The 15,475-nt window shown below is 67.1% G+C and overlaps 1 protein-coding gene across 1 annotated transcript in view; it reads right to left on the bottom strand.

Annotated features, from left to right (window-relative positions):
• HUWE1 (HECT, UBA and WWE domain containing E3 ubiquitin protein ligase 1) overlaps window positions 1-15,475 on the bottom strand; it is a 66,237-nt gene that overhangs the window by 27,562 nt on the left and 23,200 nt on the right. Inside the window, exons 8-35 of the mRNA XM_065423058.1 lie at window positions 15,364-15,441; window positions 14,708-14,755; window positions 14,550-14,618; window positions 14,062-14,161; window positions 13,833-13,933; window positions 13,458-13,608; window positions 13,218-13,345; window positions 12,682-12,822; window positions 12,495-12,606; window positions 11,703-11,804; window positions 11,363-11,443; window positions 10,002-10,108; window positions 9,293-9,470; window positions 8,855-8,946; window positions 8,104-8,315; window positions 7,032-7,089; window positions 6,448-6,624; window positions 5,660-5,905; window positions 5,436-5,569; window positions 4,508-4,608; window positions 4,066-4,260; window positions 3,477-3,693; window positions 2,710-2,832; window positions 2,133-2,367; window positions 1,415-1,645; window positions 955-1,077; window positions 745-840; window positions 15-284 (exon numbers count right to left, since the gene is read on the bottom strand). Of these exons, the coding sequence (XP_065279130.1) occupies window positions 15-284; window positions 745-840; window positions 955-1,077; window positions 1,415-1,645; window positions 2,133-2,367; window positions 2,710-2,832; window positions 3,477-3,693; window positions 4,066-4,260; window positions 4,508-4,608; window positions 5,436-5,569; window positions 5,660-5,905; window positions 6,448-6,624; window positions 7,032-7,089; window positions 8,104-8,315; window positions 8,855-8,946; window positions 9,293-9,470; window positions 10,002-10,108; window positions 11,363-11,443; window positions 11,703-11,804; window positions 12,495-12,606; window positions 12,682-12,822; window positions 13,218-13,345; window positions 13,458-13,608; window positions 13,833-13,933; window positions 14,062-14,161; window positions 14,550-14,618; window positions 14,708-14,755; window positions 15,364-15,441 (3,906 nt within the window). The remainder of the gene's footprint in view (window positions 1-14; window positions 285-744; window positions 841-954; window positions 1,078-1,414; window positions 1,646-2,132; window positions 2,368-2,709; window positions 2,833-3,476; window positions 3,694-4,065; window positions 4,261-4,507; window positions 4,609-5,435; window positions 5,570-5,659; window positions 5,906-6,447; window positions 6,625-7,031; window positions 7,090-8,103; window positions 8,316-8,854; window positions 8,947-9,292; window positions 9,471-10,001; window positions 10,109-11,362; window positions 11,444-11,702; window positions 11,805-12,494; window positions 12,607-12,681; window positions 12,823-13,217; window positions 13,346-13,457; window positions 13,609-13,832; window positions 13,934-14,061; window positions 14,162-14,549; window positions 14,619-14,707; window positions 14,756-15,363; window positions 15,442-15,475) is intronic.

The following is a 15,475-nucleotide window of genomic DNA, read 5'->3' as shown; positions in this document are numbered from 1 at the left end:
GAGGGGCTCCTCACCTGCTTGACCACTTGCTTGAGGATGGTGTCGCGGTAGGGGGCGCCGTTGCGCTTGACGGCCGTCATGATGAGGTCGCAGACGCGGTACACGGTGTCCGGCAGCTCGTCCAGCAGCTGGGAGCAGCCGGGCAACATGGCGTCCGTGAAGCCGTGCAGCTCAGCCGGGTCCAGCGGCTGCGCGTCCTCGAACTTCTCCAGGCACTTGGCCTCCTCCTCCTCCTGCTTCTCCCGCGCCTTGCGCTCCTCTTCCTCCTTCCGGCAGGCTGCCTCCTGTGCCGGGGGGGGGGGGGGGGGGGGCACGGGGTGAGATCTGCCCGCCTGCCGGATCCCCCCCCCCCCCCCGCCAGATCCCCGCCTGCCGCTGCCGGATCCCCCCCCCCCCCGCCAGATCCCCGCCTGCCGCTGCCGGATCCCCCCCCCGCCAGATCCCCGCCTGCCGCTGCCAGACCCCCCCCCCCACCTGCCGGACCCCCCCTGCCCGCCTGCCGGATCCCCCCCCCGCCAGATCCCCGCCTGCCGCTGCCGGATCCCCCCCCCCCACCTGCCGGACCCCCCCTGCCCGCCTGCCGGACCCCCCCCCGCCAGATCCCCGCCTGCCACTGCCGGACCCCCTGCCCACCTGCCGGACCCCCCCTGCCCACCTGCCGCAGCCAGATCCCCACCACTGGCTCTCCCCCAGCACTGCCAGCTCCCCTCAGTCCTGACCCGCAGCCCTGGCTGGGCCCCTCACCTCCGGGGACTCGGCCCGCTGCTCCATGGGGATATCCTGGCCCAGCGACATGGCGATGGCTCGCATCATCTGGTCCTCCTCCGACATGCTCAGGTCCTGCAGCACAAGCCACGGGGCAGTTGAGGGGCGGGCGCCAGGCAGCCCCAGAGGGAGCTGGGGGGCAGAGGGGCCGGGCGGAGGGGACCCGGGGCTGGGCCACGGGGTGCTTACCCGTACGACCCCGCCCATGAGCGGCGGCGGGTGGGTCAGGAGGTACTCAGTGGCCTGCTCCATGGTGCTGGTGTTTAGCAGGGCCTCCATGGCGTGCTCCCGTGTGAAACCCATGTCCATCAGCTGGGAGAGACAGGCAAGCCTCAGCGGGGACAAGGAGAGAACCCAGGCGTCCTGGCTCCCAGCCCTCCCCACTCCCCTCCCCGAGCCAGGAGAGAACCCAGGCGTCCTGGCTCCCAGCCCTCCCCACTCCCCTCCCCAAGCCAGGAGAGAACCCAGGCGTCCTGGCTCCCAGTCCCTCACTCCCCTCCCCGAGCCAGGAGAGAACCCAGCCCCCCCACTCCTCCCCAAGAGCTGGGGAGAGAACCCAGGCGTCCTGGCTCCCAATGCCCACCACTCCCCTCCCCAAGATAGAACCCAGGTAGTCAACCCAGGCTCCCAGCCCGGCATCACTCCCTACCTGCTGCAGCTGCTGCTGGTTGACCTGGGGCTCACGCCGGGCTCCGCCCTCCTCCTGCCCTGCCTCCTCCTCACCCCGCGCCCCCTCCTTCTCCTTGCCCAGGCGCTCGCGGATGAGGGGCTCCCCCCTCAGGATGTGGCACAGGATGGCCAGCATGGACTCTGCCATGCGCCCCCCGTACACTTTCAGGGGCTTGCGGTTCCACAGGTTCTTGATGCAGGTGAACGCCGCCTGGGGGGCAAGAGGAGTTAGTGGCAGCTCCGCTGGTGCCAGCGGTGGGATCCCCATCCCCACCACTACTGGTGCTAACAGTGGGATTTCCCCCACACACACACACCAGCCAGCACTGCTGGTGGCAACAGTGGGATCCCCCCATATATCCCTCGCCCAAGAGCCACAGCATCTGACCTGACATGCTCTCTCCTGCCTGTTTCTTAGGTGGGGCTGACAGGGCCCCATGGCAGTGGGTGGGGGGCAGGGAGCCCCACCCCATCAGCAAGGATCCCCCATGCCCCACAGCGCACATGCCCACCTCGAGTAGCTGGGGCATACGGCCTGGCGCCATCTCATGCAGCTGCAGAGACAGACTGAGCAATGGGCCGGGGGGTGGGGTGGAGAACGACACAGAACACCCCACTGTCTCCGTGCTGTGGCAGTCGCACCCAGGGCCAGTCACACCGCTGCAGCCCGGACGGCACCAACCGGCCTCGCCACCCACCTTCTGGGTCACCACCAGGAAGCGCAGGGCGCTGAACTGCGGGTAGTTCTGCCCGCCCGGCAGCTTGGCGGGAAGAGCGTGGGGCGACTCCAGCACCGTGCTGGGGTTCACCATCTTCTCCACCAGCATGAGCCAGGCGTCCAGGAACTCCCCCGTCCCGTCCGGCAGGTCCGGGTGCTCCAGCCCCTCGGCCACAGGGACCTTGCCCCCCATGGAGAGGGCCCAGTTGAAGGTCCTGTGGGTAAGGGCAGGTTAATGGTCTGCTGGCCTCTGCTTCTGTTTCAGGCTGGGATCCCCCCCACACTCAGGGGAGCAAAACCCAGGAGTCCGGGCTCCCAGCCCCCCCCAGGCCCCCTGCTCCAACCACTAACCCCACTCCCCTCCCAGAGCTGGGGAGAGAACCCAGGAGTCCTGGCTCCCAGCCCCCCTGCTCTGACCACTAGACCCCACTCCCCCCTCAGTACCGGGGAGAGAACCCAGGCATCCTGGCTCCCAGTCCCCCTGCTCCAACCCCTAGCCCCACTCCCTCCGGCACCAGGGACAGGAGCCCGGCAGGCTGGCTGCCCGGGGCACTCACTCGAAGAGAGCGTTGTGGCCACCGGAGCAGAGGAATTTCTGCAGCATGAGGTGGTAGGGGTACTTGCGCTCGTCGAACAGCATGGGCGACGTGAACCCCACGGAGCAGATGAAGAATGTCAGCCTGCGGGGGGTGGGGAGAGAGGTCAGCCCCGCGCTGGGGAGCCCAAGACGCCCCCAGGGGCCAGAAAGACTGGCCAGGCCTAGGCCAACCCCCAACTTCCACCTGGCAGACCAGAACCGTCGCCCATCCAGCCCCCCCACCCATGCCCTCCCCAAGGGATCAGACCCCAGCCCCAACACACACCCGTGACAGTCTATACCATTATGTTCACCACTTTGTGAACTTGTGAGGTGTTATTTGAAAAGTCATAATCTGCTGAACATCATTGTCCCGGTGAAACTAGTGCAGTAACGCTACACGTTGTAAGATTCTTACTGAAACAGGCTGTTTCTTACTGTTAGTCTTTAAGGTGCCATCAGACTCCTTGTTGTTTTTGTAGATACAGACTAACACGGCTACCCCCTGATACTTGAAACAGGCTGTAATTCTGCGTAATGCCCAGCCATCAGACATAGCCTCACACCTCACGCCCACAAGAGCCAGCTTGTCGCCTGTACCCCAGCTGGGGGTGACCAGTGGCCTCCACCTCCCCTCACCAGTGAATACCTGAAGGACACTGAACTAAGGGGGAGGGGTGCCAGGTTGGATGGAGCCCCAACCTCCCAGCACGCGGGGAGACAAAACCTTCTGCTTTTCACACTCACCGGAAGCGGGGCGTGGGGGTGTAGGGCGGGGGCTGCCAGGAGAGCCCCTTGGTCAGCAGCTTGGTGAGGGCCGAGGCAGTGGAGCGGGCGGCCGGCGTGGGGGCGGTGGTGGTGCTGGCAGCATGGTGGCTCCGTCTCTGGCGCACCGGGGAGCCCACGCACAGTTTCACCAGCAGCCCAAACAGCTCGGCCAGAGCGCGGCCCAGCCGGGACGAGGCTGTGGGGGGGATGGGGCGGAGGTGAGCGGGCAACCAACACCGGGCATTACAAGCCCAGCACCCCCCTGGCATGTAGGATTTGCTGTCCCTCCCCCCCAGAGCTGGGGAGAGAACCCAGATGTCCCAAGCTCCCAGCCACTGCCACCCCACCAGACCCCACCCCACTCCCCTCCCAGAGCTGGGGAGAGAACCCAGGAGTCCTGGCTCCCAGCCCCCCCGCTCTAACCACCAGCCCCCACTCACCTCCCAGAGCCAGGGAGAGAACCCAGGAGTCCTGGCTCCCAGCCCCCCTGCTCTAACCCCTAAACCCCACTCCCCTCCCAGAGCCGGGGAGAGAACCCAGGCGTCCCAGTGCCGTCCGCGTCGCTCACCCGACAGGAGGGGTTTGATCTGCTTGATCCTGGCCGCCATGGCTGGCGTGATCTTGGCCTTGCCCTTGGCGTCGGCAGTGCTGGGCTCGTCTGTCTCCATGGGGGCCAGCGCGTCTCCATCCAGGCCGATCCCCTCCAGCAGGCCCTGGGCTGATGGCTCCACACTCCCGCCCGCAACCGCCTCCGCTTCACCTTCTGGGGGGAGGGAGGGGGGGAATTAGTGCTGGGGGGGGGCTTGAGCCCTGGACTAACCAGGAGCCCCCCAGACACTGACCCAGTCCTCACAAGACCTCGCCCCAGCCGTTCATGCCAGGATCCCTGCTCCCCCGCCCCCCGCTCTAACCACTAGGCCCCACTGCCCTCCCAGAGCCAGGGCCCAGGAACCTGCATGTGGAGGAGCTGAGGCGACCCCCCCGCCGGCGCCCGGTCCCCGAGTCTGTACCTGCTTTCTTGGCTCCCTGGGGGGCGTTGGGTGCGGCCTTCTCCTCCTTGGGCACCAGCTTCTGCATGTCGGCCTGGCCGAACTCACAGCCTGTTGGCAAGCTGTGAACAGGAACAAGGGGGCGTCAGGCCCGTGGCCCACCTGGCCCGGTACCCCGCCCCTCCTCACAGCTGTATCCGACCCATGGGCCGGCCCGGTACCCCGCCCCTCCTCACAGCTGTATCCGACCCATGGGCCCACCCGGCCCGGTACCTCCTCCCTGCCCCCAGATCCGACCCATGGGCCCACCCGGCCTAGTACCTCCTCCCTGCCCCCAGATCCGACCCATGGGCCCACCCGGCCTGGTACCTCCTCCCTGCCCCCAGATCCGACCCATGGGCCCACCCGGCCTGGTACCTCCTCCCTGCCCCCAGATCCGACCCATGGGCCCACCCGGCCCGGTACCTCCTCCCCGCCCCCAGATCCGACGCATGGGCCCACCCGGCCCGGTACCTCCTCCCCGCCCCCAGATCCGACCCATGGGCCCACCCGGCCCGGTACCTCCTCCCCGCCCCCAGATCCGACCCATGGGCCCACCCGGCCCGGTACCTCCTCCCCGCCCCCAGATCCGACCCATGGGCCCACCCGGCCCGGTACCTCCTCCCCGCCCCCAGATCCGACCCATGGGCCCACCCGGCCCGGTACCTCCTCCCCGCCCCCAGATCTGACCCATGGGCCCACCTGGCCCGGTACCTCCTCCCTGCCCCCAGATCCGACCCATGGGCCCACCCGGCCTGGTACCCCCCGCCCCTTAGTGTCTAGCCCGAGAGCCGCAGTTGCCCCTTTGCTCCTGACTCCGTGGGTGGCCGTGGGCCCGGAAGCAGCGTCTGAGCCCTGGCTGGCAGACAGGGCTCTCCACCGCCCGTGCGGCCAGGCTGGAGCAGCGTACCTGTTGGGAGTGCAGAGGGACAGTAGCACGGTGCTCTCCCACACCAGGGAGCAGTACAACTGGCTCAGCTTGCTGAGAACGCTCAGGCCCAGGTGGGAGCCCCACTGGTTCACCGAGATGGCCCGGATCTCGCTCTGGAAGAGACAGAGCTCTCGTTACAGACTCAGCCCGCCGCCCGGCCCAGGTGGGCCCCGCCGCCCCCAGCCACCCGCCCGCTGGCTCACCTGGCCCACCCGGCAGGTGTGGACGAACATCATGATGTAGGCGTGGGCGGCCGTCAGCGCGTGGAGCAGCGGCGTGGCCTGGGCCGACAGGGTGGCGTCAGCTACGTTGCCCGCGCAGGCCAGCTCCCGCAGCAGCACGGAGCCGCCCGGCGCCTCGATGGGCCGGTGCAGGGGCTCCAGGGAAGAGAGGATCGAGTCGAGCTGCAGCAGCCCCTCCTGCAGCACCTTGGGCTCGTGGGAGAGCGTCTGGAACAGAGGCAGCAGGGTGAGTCCGGCCTGACACACGGTCACCTCAGGGGACCCCCACCCCGGGAGCTGGGCCTCTTCCTGCCCCTTTTCTCCCAGCGCCCCCAGATCCGGGTTCCAGCCCCGGCTCCGGCTAGCCAGGGTGGGAGACGCAAGGTGCCACGGGTTGCTGCCAGCTGCCCTTTGCCCACCCTGAAGGCAAATGAAGATTCTGTTGAACCAAATGCTTCATGGGAGCCGGGGTGCCCACGGCACCCCTCGAAGCACAGTGGGCTGTGGTCCCACGTCCATTCCTGTCCAAGCCCCGCAGGGTGCCGGCATCCACGGGGAATTCCCCTCAAGAGCTCAGCCTCACTTCCCGGTGGCAGGGAGTTCCGCAGGACCACGTCCCTGCTGAAAAGGATCTGGGGTGCCAAGTACTCACTGAGCCCCGGGAGAGCGATTTCAGAAATGGGGGGCAGACCCATTCCCACCTGCTGTCTCCCCCCCGTCCCAGACCCAACAGCCCAGCGCCCGCCAGCCCCAGGCAGCTCCCCCCTTACCAAGATAGATTTGCAGACGCCCGCCACGGCCTGGCAGGCGGCCGAGGTGGGGAAGTCAATGGGCAGGTTGGGCAGGCCCAGGATGGTGACCAGAGGCAGCAGCCCCTTCTGGCTGACGAACTCCTGACAGTGGTCGTCCGTGGTGTTGTTGCTGAGGATGGATTCCACGAATTTCATCTGAGGCGGGGGGAAGAGGGGGGTCAGCCTGGGGCGCAGTCAACCCCCCCCCCCCGATCTTCCCACTCCACTCCGTCGGGCTCAGCCGAGAGGCGAATTAGAAGGGGAGGGGACCGAAGGGCACTGGAGGTTTTGGGGCCCCCCCAAGGTGGGGAAAGGTCCCTTGCACAGATGGATGGGGAGGGGGGTTAGCCCTGTGATTTTGCACCCCCGTCCCAGCCGCTCCCTGGAGCGTGGGCATAGGTGCTGGTCCCATCAGGAGACTCGCCATGCGGGTGGGAGGCCCTACAGGTTTGGGAGCCTGCCCCCGGACACTGTAACAGGCCAGCGGGGGGATCTTGCCCAGCGGGCAAAGCGATGCCCAGCCGGCGAGGGGCCCCACCCCCCCCCAACCCTGCCCAACTCACCACGTTGAGGATATAGTCCATGAGGGGAATGGGGATTCGCTCCTCTGTCCCAACCACCCTGGAAGAGGAAGGAAAGTGCCCCAGTTAGCGCCTCGCCCAGCCTGGTGCTGAGGGACAGCGGTGGGATCTCGCGCCCACACGGCGTCTGGCTCCAACACGCCCCCCATGAGTGGCCAGGGCACTGCCGTGCCCAGAAACGTGGCAGCACCCGATCTGCCTCCACCCCTCTCTGGGCAGGACTGCAGCTTCCAAGCCACTCTAGGGGGCTGGGATGGTCATAGCCTCCTCCCTGGGGAAACCACCTCCCCCCATCGTGCCTCAGTTTCCCCCTCCTCTGCGCCCCCCCCCACCCCCACCCCATCATCCTCAAGGTGGGGATAGCTTGGCTGTGCTCTGACTGCAGAGCCATTGGGGCCTAATTCACCACATTAGGGGCGGGGGAGCTGGGAGCCAGGACTCTCCCGGTTCTCTCCCGGCTCTGGGAGGGGAGTGGGGTCTAGTGGTGAGAGCAGGGGGGGCTGGGAGCCAGGAGTCCTGGGTTCTCTCCCCGGCTCTGGGAGGGGAGTGGGGGCTGGTGGGTTAGAGCAGGGGGGTGGCTGGGAGCCAGGACTCCTGGGTTCTCTCCCGGCTCTGGGAGGGGAGTGGGGTCTGGTGGTTAGAGCAGGGGGGGCTGGGAGCCAGGAGTCCTGGGTTCTCTCCCGGCTCTGGGAGGGGAGTGGGGTCTAGTGGTGAGAGCAGGGGGGGCTGGGAGCCAGGACTCCTGGGTTCTCTCCCGGCTCTGGGAGGGGAGTGGGGGCTGGTGGTTAGAGCAGGAGGGGCTGGGAGCCAGGACTCCTGGGTTCTCTCCCCAGCTCCGGGAGAGGAGTGGGGTCTAGGGGATTAGACCATGGGTGGGGCTATGAGCCAGGACTCCTGGGTTCGCTGCGAGTAGAGCTGCGAAGACCAGTTAACCCTTTCCCAACCTGAGCTCGGGAAAGACGCGGGGCGGGCCCAGGTGCGGAAGGGCTCCCCTGTGTCTAAGGGGATGAGGGTGAAGCCTGGCGCCCCCTAGCTGCGGGGGGGCGGCACTCACTGCTGGCTGGGCTCTGCCTCGCTCTGCTGAGTGGCGTTGAAGCTCTGCATGGCCTGCACCTCCTCCTCCTCCTCGTCTTCACTGGAGGCCTCCTCGGCCGCGTGGGTGGAGCGGGGCGGGGGGGCCGTGGCCGTGCCATCGGCCTTCTGGATGGAGGGCTTCTGGCAGATGTACTTGGGGTCCCGGCCCAGGTTGCAGATCTCCTCCAGCAGCTGCGGCGGGGAGGAGACGGCGCAGTGAGCCGGGACAGACAGGCCAAGTCCCGGGGCCACGGGGGAGCCGCCCAACTGCTCAGCGCCCGACGCTGGGGGGGTTAGGGCAGCGGGGCGGGGCGGGGGGGACAGACGCCATGACAGGCCCTGTCCCCATGATCGGACAGACAGACAGGGAGGGGGAGGAGACCCAGAGACTGATCGGCCTGGCCGGCGCATACAGAAGTGCCCAGACTATTGCCAGGCGGGGAGGGGGGGGGGGTGGCAGTGGGGGGGGGGGGGAGAAAGGCCAGGAGGGGGTGAAAGGACTGGAGGGGCTTACAATGATGATTTCAAACCAGGTGACACTAGCCAAATGGCTCCTCATGGTGGCCAGAGCCGGGGCGGGGCTGGTGGGGTCAGAGCCACGCGCTAAGGACCCACGACAACCAGCGCTGCAGGATGGCAGTGCCACACCCGACTCCTCCCCCCCCCCCCCCCGATGCCGCAGGCCGGTCGAGTCCAGGGCCCATGAGACCCGGCCCAGGCCCCTCCCCTACCTTGATGATGGCGGTGGTGGCGTCTGTCTTGAGTGTGGGCTGGTGCCTCATGAGCTCGTCCACGGCGCTGCCCAGGTTAGAGGCCGTGTCCCCTGCAGGGCAGAGCAGGCTCAGTGCGCGACCAGAGACCCCCAGAGCTGCCAGCTTCCCACGCGGGCTGGGGCGCCCCCTTGTGGCAGCGCAGCCTGTCAAGTCTGGCCACAGCTGGGGGGGGGGGGGGGGAGGAGGGGAGCCAGGACTCCTGGGTTCTCTCCCTGGCTCTGGGAGGGGAGTGGGGCTTAGGGCAGGGAGCCAGGACTCCTGGGTTCTCAAGATCTTGGGCAAGTCCCTTCCCCGAGAAAAGCATCCGATGCCCATTGCCAGGAGGGTGCCAGGCTTGGGAGCCTAGGGATGGCTGGTGAGTGCCCCCCCGTGGCCAATCTGCCCCCCGGTACTCACCCAGCGGGTCGGAGCTGCGCCGGCGCCGCATGGCGGGCAGGTAATCCGGGGACAGCAGCACCTTGAAGAGCCGCTCGAAGGGCTGGCACTGCACGAAGGACTGGAGGCCGCGGGCGTTCAGACACAGGGCACTGAACACGTTGGGGAGGGAGCCCAGGACTTCCCGCGTGGCCGGGACCTGCCCGAGGGGGGAAGAGAGCAGAGTCAGCCACGGGGGCGGGAAGTCAGCTGCCCCCCCCCCGCCACGCCCTCCCAAGAGCCAAGTCAGCCACGGGGGCGGGAAGTCAGCTGCCCCCCCCCCACGCCCTCCCAAGAGCCGAGTCAGCCACGGGGGCGGGAAGTCAGCTGCCCCCCCCCCACGCCCTCCCAAGAGCCGAGTCAGCCACGGGGGCGGGAAGTCAGCTGCCCCCCCCACGCCCTCCCAAGAGCCACCAGGAGCCAGAAGAGAGGGGGACCGGACTGGGAATCAGACAGCGACCCCACAGCAGGGATTTGTTCAGCACATGCCAGGCAGGTGGGTAAGTCCCCGGCCAAGGTGGTGGTGGTGGGGGGGGTCACCTGAGGCCTGCTCAGCCGGGAACCCAGCCCCAAGTGAAAGAGCTTCGATCCTAGCAGGGACCCACAGCCCGCCCACCGGGGAAGGGGACTCGAGCCGGCGGATCCAGCCAGCCAGGTGAGGGCGTGGGGCCGGGGGGGCAGCCGGGCTCACGTCTTTGATGAGGAGGGCGTGCAGCATGACGTCCGTCAGCCCGTTGTCCTGCAGCGAGGAGAGCAGTGAGGGCTCCTGGAACACGAAGACCGTCACCACTTCGGTGGCTGCGGGGCGGAGGAGAGAGCACGGTGGGTGAGGGACGGCCGTCCCACTCCTCTCGGTAAGACGCCCCCCGGCTGGGGTCGGGCCAGGGATCAGCTCCCGCGCCCAGCCACCCGTTCGTTCGGGAGAGAGCCCACTGAAACGACTAGCCCACTCTCATGCTTTAGGGCTTCAGCCAGGGGGGTCAGGAAGGAATTTCCCTCCCCTCATGCCCAATGGGGCTATTTATCCCCCCCCCCCCCCACCTTCCTCTGAAGCATCAGGGAGGGTGGAGACAGACCATCTGACATCCTGGGCTCTTTTAGGGGCCTGGCTCTGCTGTGGGGTGCGGCAGTCAGGTGGGCAGGGAAGTTGGACACACTAACGAGCCGCACCCAGCTCTTGCCCTGCGCCAGGTGCTGTACATAAGGGCACCCCGGTTTCCGCATGAGGATAACCAGTCTGGAGGCGGTATCGCGAGGCTGCGCTGGGGATACCGGCTAACCCCACTCTAGCTCTCGGCAGCCACAGATCTCACTTCAGCGGGGTCGTTCCCCTGTTTCAACAGATGGGGAACCTGACCCCTGGGGGCTTGCCCAAGGCAGCCAGCGGGCCAGCTAGTGGTCGCTGCCCGGTTCGGGCCCCCAAAGAGAGCGACGAGAACAACCCCAGGTCTGGGAAACCTGCCCTAGAGTCATGTTGATTTCCTTGAACCAGAGCCACTGGCTGGAAGGGGAAGCTGGACACACTAACGAGAAATCTCGCGCCAATTGAACGGGGATCGGAATTGCCCTTCCTCGACCGGACTGCAGAGCCGGCCCATAAATCCGCCATCCCCACACACTGGCAGAGACGGGGATCAAGTCACCCCGAGCCTGCTTCGGCAGCTCCCGGCGTCGCTCGCTCTCAGGCAGCTTTTCCAACGCTTGAATCCTTCTCACGGCTCTGACCCCTCCCCAATTTCTCCTCGTCCGCCTTGAATCTTGGGGACCAGAACCGGGCCGCAGCAGGAGTTCAGGCCTCCTCTGAGCACGCCCTGCCCCGCCCCCAGCTCACGCCAGCCCGCCAGCCCTGGCTCCGCGGCGGATTTGCGGACGCAGGGTGGGCCGTAGTACTGAAAGGCAGCTCTCCAGGGGACGGAGCAGTCGGGGGGATGAGAATCAGGACCAGAATCAACACCCCCCCTTCCCCCGAAGGGCAGCTGGAGGGGACTCGGGAAGGCATCGCTCCGGAGCGGGGGGCGCTGCAGGCTCCCCCGGCCCTGTCCTGTTACTTACCGAGCAGGAAGAGAGACGGGCCGTAGTACTCCGCGTTGCTGATGACGTGCTTCAGAGAGGTAGGCAAGGAGCCATCCATCACTGTGAGGGGAGAGGGGCCGTGAGACACAGCAAGGGGAAGGGGGGGACTCCCCTTCGTATGGGGAGAAAGGGGGGGGCTGGGAGGCAGGATTCCTGGGTTCTCTCCCCGCTCTGGGAGGGGAGTGGGGTCTAGTGGTTAGAGCGGGGGGGGCTGGGAGCCAGGACTCCTGGGTTCTCTTGGCGGGGGAGGGGGCAGGAGGAGGAGATAGGCAGCTCAGATCCTGCTCCCACCCCTCGCCCGCCACGGGCGCCCCCTCACCGTGGCGGATGCCGTCCGAGAAGGCGGGGTCCTGGATGGCCTTCTTGAGGAAGTTGAGCATGGATTTGAGGAGGGCGGCTCGCTGCGGGATACACTGCATGCCTGCGGATGGGGGGAAGAGGTCAGCACCCGGGTCGCTACTTGCCGCCCCCCGCCCGCCCCACCCGAGCCAGCCCAACCCACCGCTGCGGGGGGCGACGACGGCACTGGTCGCGCCACCGGTGCTGCAGCTGGGGGCAACGGCGCTTGGCGTCCTCACTTCCGCCACCACCACTGCCGCCGCTTCCGGCCGGGGCTCCGCTGAGGTCGAGGGGCCCGGGCTGCTCTCCATGGCCACGTCTGACACTGCAGGGGGACACGGAACGTTACACTCCGGGAACCACACACACCGGGATTCCTCGGCACCGTGCCAGCGCCCGATTCCTTCCGGCCCCACGGAGCCGCCACCTCTCTGGGGCTGAGCCCTCTGGGAGTGGGGACTACGGGTTAGAGCAGGGGGGCTGGGAGCCAGGACTCCTGGGTTCTCTCTCCGGCTCTGCGAGGGCAGTGGGGGCTACGGGTTAGAGCACAGGGGCTGGAAGCAAAGACCTCTGGAAAGCTCTTTCACTCCCAAACCCCTCCATCTCCCGGGGCAGGAGACCTGCAGCTCGGCCGACCCCAGGCCAACATCCATCTCCACGGGGTTTCGGCCGCAGCGCCGAGCCCGCCCGCAGACAGCTCCCACTGCTAGGCAATGCGGGGGGAACGCATGGCTCAGCCACCCCCCCCGTGCTCCGGGACGTTCCCAGTTACCTTCCATGTCCGTCTCCATCTCCTCCCCTTCTTGGAGGGGGGCGGTGGGCGGTCTCTGGATCTTTGGCTTTATGACGAAGGGGCACTCCTGGCGGCACAGGTCCACCTCGTGCTGGGGAGAGAGCAGGGCATTAGCGGGGGCTGGGCAGGGGGGTCGGGGGGCTGCGGCCGGCGGGGGGCCGGTTACCTCTAGCCGGTAGATGAAGATGGAGAGGCCGCTGTGGGACTGGAAGGCCGCCATGTCCAGGTTGGTGATGAGATCCACCACGCGGACTGCCCGGGTCACGAAGGTGATCTGGTCCTGTTCATCCCCCAGGAACTTGATCACCTGGCGGGGGGGAGCAGCGAGATCCCTGGTTACAGGCGAGCCGAGGAGCGGGGCCACGCGCCCCCCAGGGGGCTTTGAAACCCACCCTAGTTCCATCTGCTCGGCATGAGGGGGACGCCCGCGGGGCCAGCCGAGACCACCTCAGTCCCATGCAGCCTTGGGATCTGTGACCCGGGGAACCCAGGATCTGCCCGGGGGCGTTCAGTTCCGGCTCCGGGACAATCTCCAGAGAGGGCAGAAGTCCTTTGCTCCCCAGCCCCTCGGGAGCAGCCCTTCCATTGAGCCAGCCAGCTCTCTGCCCTCGGGCCACATGGGAGCTGGGGCCCCTGTCCTGTCCGCCCCACCCCCCCGGAGCCGGCACCCTCGAGAGGACAAAGGCCCTCTCCCCACGTCACCTTCAGTAAGGCCTCCATCATGCCGCAGGAGACCAGCGCTTCCCCGCCCGCGTCGTAGCTGGCCAGGTGGTAGAGGAAAGAGAAGAGGGCCGTGGCAAACTGGTGAGGGTACGGCTCCATGGTCGGGTCTGCAAGGGACATTCTAGTCAGCTGTTCGCCTGGGTCTCCCCCAGCCCCGCCCCCAGCCTGGCCCCACACCCAGCCGCTCCCCCGGCCCCTCACCCAGCCGCCCCCGCTCACCGATCATGGCCTGGATGCAGTTCCGCACGAGGACCGGCAGGAAGCCGTGGTAGGAGGCGGTTCCCGTGCAGTCAATGATGCTGCTGAGTTTCGGGGTCCGCTCCAAGTGGACGATGGAGGTGAGGGTTCTCAAGGAGGCCGCCTTGATGTCCTGCGTGAGGTGACGAGGGGCGTGAGATGCCAAGCCGGGCCCTGGCTTCCCAGCACCCGCGGGGGGAAACTGAGGCACAGCTGCCAAGGCCATCCTGCATCAGCAGCTGGTTGGGTTCCCCTCCCATGTCAGTGGGGCTGACAAGCACAGGTGCCCCGAGAACCCCGGTACCCCCGCCTCCATGGGGTTACCAGCCATCCCAGCCCCCCACCTGGGACACCCACCATGAGCTGCTTGTCCGTTATCTGCAGCACGTCCACCAGCTCCTCGATCAGCCCGTTGTACAGGATGCTGCTGGCCGACTCCTGCAGGGCATTGGAGTACACTGCGGGCACAGAGGGGCAGCGCGTTAGGCCGGGTGGCACAGCTGGCATCGAGCAGGGCCACTGGGTGGCAGCGCCAGGCCGTGCAGGAGGCAGGCTCCGCCCTGCAGGCGGTCAGAGGCCCCCTTACCTAGTATGGAGATGGCATGCAGCCGGGCCTGGACAGCCTGCAGACGCTTTCTGTGGTTGGAGAAGCCGTGTGCCAGGCGGATGTGTGTGAAGAGCAGCATCTGGAGTGGGGCGGGGGACAGAGAGTATGGGGGGGGGTGTATTACGGTACAGCCCACAACCGCGCCCCACCCTTCCCAACACTGCACAGTTCCCCACCACCACCACCACCACCCACAAGGCAAGAGGCTGCCCCCAAGTAGCTTGTAATCATTAGATGGGGGGCAGGAGGGGAACTGAGGCAGAGAGAGGCACGGGCTCTCTCCCAGAGTCAAGTCAAGCTGAGGATAGAACCCAGGAGTCCTGGCTCCCAGCCCCCACCCATTAGACCCCACTCCCCTCCCAGAGCAGGGAATAGAACCAAGCAGTCCTGCCTCCCCCAGGACCCCTCCTCTGACCACTCGCCCTGGGGACAGAACCCGGGAGCCCCGGCGATGCCCCAGCACTGACCTGCTTGTCCTTGGGGATGCTGTACATCTTGGTGAGGGATTCCATGATCTCGGAGGGGCTTTCCGAAATCTGCAGGAGGAGACCAGACGAGGGCTCGGCACCGGGCAGCTTCAAACCCGTGTCCCGGCCCGTCCCCCCCGCCAGGCCCAAAGCCTTACCTTGTCCAGCTGTTCTATGTGGATGTAATGCAGCGTGTTGCTGGTCGTCTGCAAAGGAAGGGGGCGGGGGCATTAAAGGGACAGCGGGTGGGAACTGGGAGGGGGAGCCGTCCACAGCTTCGGTCAGTCTCCCCACACAAAAGCTAGGAGATGGAACCCAGGAGTCCTGACTTCCAACCTCTCCCACACCCGCCCCTCCTGGCACCAGGGATAGAGCCCAGGAGTCCTGGCTCCCAGCCCCCTGCTCTAACCACTAGCCCCCACTCCCCTCCCAGAGCCGGGGAGAGAACCCAGGAGTCCTGGCTCCCAGCCCCCTGCTCTAACCACTAGCCCCCACTCCTCCCCCAGAGCTGAGGAGAGAACCCAGGAGTCCTGGCTCCCAGTCCCACCTCGCTCTAGGGGGCATGGCGGGCCACAAGCTGCTGAGGGTGGTAGGCGTCCTGACGCCGCAGGCACGGCTAAGGAAATCTGCCCTTCCCGGATGAGCGCTGACAGCTCAGGGCGCTAAGGACAGAGCTTGTGAGCCAGAGCCAAGCAGGGCTGGGCCCCCCGGAATTGGCCTCATTCCAGGGTCTTTCAAGCTATGATTCCCTCCCCCCCTGCCCCACACTGGGGTCTCCCCCTACGGGATCAGCCCTCCCCGGCCGGACACTCACCCTTTTATCCACTTTGACCTCGGTGCCCAGATCTGCATAGAACTCAAAGTGCAGCGTGGTGGCACTGGGTGGGTATTTCTACATAGAGAGCACAGCACGGGGGGGTCAGAGC

This window comes from Emys orbicularis (assembly GCF_028017835.1).
Source record: "Emys orbicularis isolate rEmyOrb1 chromosome 21 unlocalized genomic scaffold, rEmyOrb1.hap1 SUPER_21_unloc_2, whole genome shotgun sequence".
In the NCBI taxonomy this organism is placed as follows: domain Eukaryota; kingdom Metazoa; phylum Chordata; order Testudines; family Emydidae; genus Emys; species Emys orbicularis.
Note: the sequence above shows the minus strand (reverse complement) of the source record. Positions and strands in the feature narration are given on the sequence as shown.